The sequence below is a fragment of the Capsella rubella genome, unplaced genomic scaffold (assembly GCF_000375325.1).
Source record: "Capsella rubella cultivar Monte Gargano unplaced genomic scaffold, Caprub1_0 scaffold_15, whole genome shotgun sequence".
Taxonomy (NCBI): Eukaryota; Viridiplantae; Streptophyta; class Magnoliopsida; order Brassicales; family Brassicaceae; genus Capsella; species Capsella rubella.
Genome location: NW_006238909.1, coordinates 135,909 through 141,162, shown reverse-complemented (window position 1 = coordinate 141,162; position 5,254 = coordinate 135,909). Strand labels below are relative to the sequence as shown.

Below are 5,254 nucleotides of genomic sequence, written 5' to 3'. Positions count from 1 at the left end.
GTCAATCATACCTGAACGACGTCCATTCCCTTCACAACTCTTCCAAAAACAGTGTGCTTATTGTCTAGCCACGGTGTAGCCACCGTTGTGATAAAGAATTGAGACCCATTTGTGTTTGGGCCAGCATTTGCCATAGACAATGTGAAAGGTCTGTCATGCCGTAGACTGCAAAGCCAAGAAGAAGAACAACAACATATCACAAACTAAGTTACATTTTTCATTTGTTTCTAAAGGATGGCTAAACTCAAAGCAGGCATGGCAGTAAGAAACGTTTACCTTTTGTGAAACTCGTCTTCAAATTCTCTGCCCCATATAGACTGTCCTCCAGTACCATCCCCAAGAGGATCTCCAGTCTGAACCATAAATCCTCTGATAACCCGGTGGAAAAGGTGGTTATCGTAATAGCCATTTCGACAGTGTGTTGTGAAATTCTCCACAGTTTTGGGACATTCTTCTGGGTAAAGCTTCATGTAAATGTCACCCAAAGAAGTATGCATGATCTGGATAATTAGGAGTTAAAATAATTATTGTTTTAAAGATCCAGCTTACAGACTATGTAATGATTATAGATGCAAACATCGGGTTTTATGAAAACATACCACATTCTCTGGAAGCAATGTTGTGGCTGAGTTTCCAATATCTGAGGCAGCCATAAGTTCATCAGCAGCAGGCTTCTCGTTGAACACATCTCTCCCTTGGCTTGCATCTTCAGGTTCTTCTGGCTCTCTCCGACTGCAAAAACCAATTTTTGATAATGAATTTGTAGTAGTCCTCGGCAATATCACGGTATCTCTAGGGATATCTAGATAAAAAAATCGGAGATATTTCTACAAATAAGAATCTAAAGGTGGGAATAGATGTTTCTTTCTCCCGCAACATTTTAGCACAATACGAGTCACATACCTGAACATATAGATCCTGTGTTTCTTGAAGGCACAGCATAGGATAGTCGGATCGGTCAAAGGCTCCTTGCTTTCATTTACATTTGCCGCAGCTGCTGGAATCTTCCTAACTTTCTTGCCTCCTTGATCACCTTGATATAATGCAACTCTCAGATACCTTTCATTACTCTCCACCTTTCCAAGGATCCTTGCAACTGTGTTGTTGTGTAAATTTATAACCTAGAGAACAAAAGGGTAGACAGAGAAAATTAGCAGTTGCTTGTACATAACAATCAAACTAGAGAATCTGGTCCGCTTGTACATAACAATCTGCTGGAAATACAACGATATTGAGGATTTGTGTTAAAGGAGCTCCTCCCCCTTAGACACTCAAATTTACGATAAGATCTCAAACTTCTTTTCCTCTACATTTACTATTTTGGCAGAGTGCATAACCACTTAATTATATGGTAACAATATCAGTAACCTCATTAAATCTTGGTTACTTTAATCACCTAAGTGAAGGCTAGCCGGTGGTGAAAGGCCCAGGTCCTTAAGCTTGTTAATTGTATCATGTGCGTGTAAGACAAGATACATATCTTGTCTAGACTGATATGCTAGTCTATGGTACTTTAAAAAAAAAAAAAAGTGGATTTCTTACTTTTATTCCAAGAAGAGTGGCGTATATAAGGAAATTAGAGCTTTCATCAAAAACAGCATTGGGCTGGGGAGCGCTCTCAGTTTTTTCAAGGTCTTTCTCAACTGCCATTCTTCTACCAAAGTCAATTGCTTCAAGCCTGTATAATGGTGCATCACTCCTCTGCAGATCTTGGGCCACCTAATAGTGGAATAGATATTAATATCAATGTGAAGAAACATGTAAGGAACGAAACATAGAAATATAGAGTATGTAATCTTACCTCAAGTGACTCATCATATACCCGCCTCAGTTTACCAGTTATAAACCAGAACACGCGAATCCTACGATCAGGAGACGTAACGGAAAATTGCCTACCATCTGGACTCACCTGAAAATAATTTTACTAAATTTAGAGACGAAAACTTGCACTATGGTTTTCACCTATTGCTTATATCTGCATTTTAAGCACATAAAGAGAAACTAAAGATACTTAAATGTAACATAAGTACCTCAATGGCAGAGATTGTTGTTTTGCACTTTGCAATCTCAAAGAGATTCGTATCACTCTTCAGTTTAAAGTTTACCCTACAACAGCAAGTAAAAGTTCAACCTCTGAACCATAGGTGAAAGCAGCCCAACCATACTTAGATTCTATAGATGGTCAACTAAAAAGTTGGCAACTAAAGTATTTCTACTATCGTCTGCTCTTTGCGTCATTCTCAGTAATATGATATTTAACTACATTAGCCACTCACAGGAAACAGGTATGCTCCTCTTACCCTACTGTCTACAGCTAATAGATAACAAACAACAATACCAAAATGGAAATAATAAAAGCGTTTATGATAAGAAGTGAGACAAGGACATACTCATCCTCCGGAAACTGCAATGTCGTTGGACTCCAGTACTCAATGATTCCCTTTGTGTCACCAGAGATCATTGTGTCCGCAACAGGATTATACTTCATGACCTTAATTGGATTCATATGTATCTGCGCATACAAAAGCTTTTTAGCTTGCTAAAAAACGATAAGTCAAGAAATAGCAACAAAAGAAAACAGATTGAAGCAAACCTCTCTAGAAGCAATGGGTTCGTTGGAACCAGAACGGGGATCATAAATGTGCACAAACGATGAGTTTCGGTCACTAACAGCAAGTTTGGCTTTGACATCCCCTTGCTTGTAGACCCACTCAACAGCACCAGGAATATATGGCAAAGCAATCATAGCCATCATGTCGTAGTTGACAACATCATATATTTTAACAGCATGATCATTTGAGATTGTACAGCAAAGCAAACCATCAATGCTAACCTGCATTGCTGAAACGAGTCATGGTTGATAACAGAACTAGAAACAAACACAAAATCTGTGGAAACCATAACATGTAACTATAAGTTCTTACCAGGTGGTCAACTATCATAATTCATTAAATAAAAAAATAAAAAAATAATCTTTCAATCAAAGATGGAGCATATGCCCTGGATTTGAGGTGACAGTATCTTAAATCTATAAAAAACAGAGCTCACGTTAAAAAATCACTGGCGATACTTACCGCTAGACCTTCAATTGGACCAAGATGGGAGCGGAAATGCTTAGCAAACTCGATACCAACTCCCTTTTTCTTCCAAAATTTCAAGTGACCTAGATTATGAAACAAAACAAATTTATAGAAATGCTTCACTGTAATCCATTAGTATTCGAGAGAAAGAGACTATAACAGATATTATTTTATACTTGGACATTACAGAACCAAAATGAACTCATAAATATCAATAGAGATCAGAAACATTACCATCCATGCTTCCACTTATAAAGAAATCAGCAGCTGAAACAGCAACATGTGTAACTACATCGCGATGCATATAACTTTTCTCATACCTGGAGAAAAAAAAACAAAAGATACAAGAGTTTAATAACTTGCAAGCACACTGTTCAAGACCAATTCACAGATTACAAAGCATACAAATCTCATAAATTCCAAAAACAATAAGAAACCAATAAGCTCAACTGCTCAAGTTGAAGCAGCCATAAGAACCACCAATGCTTAACTAGGACTCACCAAAAAACTCAAATTGAAGCAGTAATAAGAACCACCAATGTATTAACTAGGACTTAACTATTGACACTAATTCGAGATCTTCATCGAAATGTGAGCTCATTCAAAAGCTTAATTACACTAGGTTACGGAGGAGAAGCACCAATTCGTCGAAACTAAAACCCTAAACCCCCAAAACTTGACTGGGCTAGATTGATAAGTAACAGAGAAAGTTCCAAAGCACAAGACATACTTACATATTAGCAGAAGGAAGCGAATCAAGATAAGCTTGCTCGAACTGAAGCGGACGCTTGCGTTTTCCTCGTGGAGCAGGTCCAGGTCCGACCAACGGCTCCTCCTCCTCCACTTCCGACGGCGGCACTGCAACCACCGCCAGTTCTTTAGTCGGACTCTCCGTGCCACCGTTCTTCGATACTTCCTCCATTGATTCCTAACTCTCTCTTCCTCTCAACTCAAAACTCCTTCGTCGATTGAAAGCAAAGATTGCTGCAACTTCGAATTTTCAGAAAGAGAAAGAAGAGAGGAGGAGAAGGAGATTATTGGGCCTTAAAAGCCCATATATAAATTGATGAGCCGAACCCAATTGATATTTGTAAAACACTATCGCCAACAATATATATGTTGTATATCACTTAAAAAATTAGTTTAGTGTTAAATTATATAGCTTTTATCTTCTAAAATTTGAATGATTATAATTATGCTCAAAGATTATTATTGATAGAAGAGGTTTTAGATTAAAATCCCGTGCAACGCGCGGATACACAATCTAGTTCAATTCTTTAGTTTAAGAATTTTGCTATTGTTGTTGCAAACGACAAATGAACCGTTTTAATATGTGTTGGACATTTTAATTGTATCGACATACTAATCCAGAAATTATCACAATTGTTAAAAGAAAAGCAATGATTTCAATTTATCACATGAAACTTTAAAGTATCCAATTAACTAACCATTACAAATACAGTTTTTAAGGTCTTGTAAATGTTTAATTGTTTGCTATAAATTTAATTTACAGCATCAAGTTTTATAATTTTCGATGTATAAGATAATACATATATTTAAATAACAAAAATAATATTTAGTTATTAATTTGTATTCTTTTAACTACCAACTCTTTCCGTGTGTCTACATAGACCCTTTTGTATATGTATTTAAATCCGAGAAACTGTGGTTTCAAAAAAATCATTGGAGCATGTCTAGCTAATTATCTGAATAAGTCTCTTTTACTTATCATATATCGAACTACCTAATTGAATGATTCTAAACTTTAGTTTATTTGACGACCCATTGCAACCTTAGGTATATTTGAAAAACCGTGCAACATGTAGTTTATTTAGTGAATCATTACAGGTTTAGATTTATTGTCATACCCCATAATCAAATATACCATTGCAACCTTAGGTATATTTTTGCACATACAATTTGGGTGCGAATCTTATGATGCTTATTATTTGTCTTATGATCTTATTAAGTGTGTTAGATTTTACTGTAGGAGATGAATTTGATAATGATGGTTGCACTTTTTCAATTTTTGCTTTATTTCTACTTAATACAACTTCACACTTTTCAAACAATTGTAGCGAGTTGGTCTCATAACTATTAAGTACTGATCCGTTTTTCAGTGACTAATGACATTAATCTGCTCATGGGATTAGATTATATGCATGTTATCAAAA

The 5,254-nt window shown here is 36.3% G+C and overlaps 1 protein-coding gene across 1 annotated transcript in view; it reads right to left on the bottom strand.

The window, feature by feature from the left end:
- LOC17874509 (peptidyl-prolyl cis-trans isomerase CYP71) overlaps window positions 1–4,036 on the bottom strand; it is a 4,281-nt gene extending 245 nt beyond the window's left edge. The window contains exons 1-12 of the mRNA XM_006279333.2: window positions 3,815–4,036; window positions 3,315–3,400; window positions 3,075–3,163; window positions 2,594–2,833; window positions 2,391–2,512; window positions 2,031–2,106; window positions 1,802–1,909; window positions 1,543–1,719; window positions 904–1,121; window positions 600–732; window positions 277–500; window positions 12–165 (exon numbers count right to left, since the gene is read on the bottom strand). Coding sequence (XP_006279395.2) covers window positions 12–165; window positions 277–500; window positions 600–732; window positions 904–1,121; window positions 1,543–1,719; window positions 1,802–1,909; window positions 2,031–2,106; window positions 2,391–2,512; window positions 2,594–2,833; window positions 3,075–3,163; window positions 3,315–3,400; window positions 3,815–4,002 — 1,815 coding nt within the window. The 5' untranslated portion in view covers window positions 4,003–4,036. The remainder of the gene's footprint in view (window positions 1–11; window positions 166–276; window positions 501–599; window positions 733–903; window positions 1,122–1,542; window positions 1,720–1,801; window positions 1,910–2,030; window positions 2,107–2,390; window positions 2,513–2,593; window positions 2,834–3,074; window positions 3,164–3,314; window positions 3,401–3,814) is intronic.
- Between the last annotated feature and the right edge of the window lie 1,218 nt (window positions 4,037–5,254).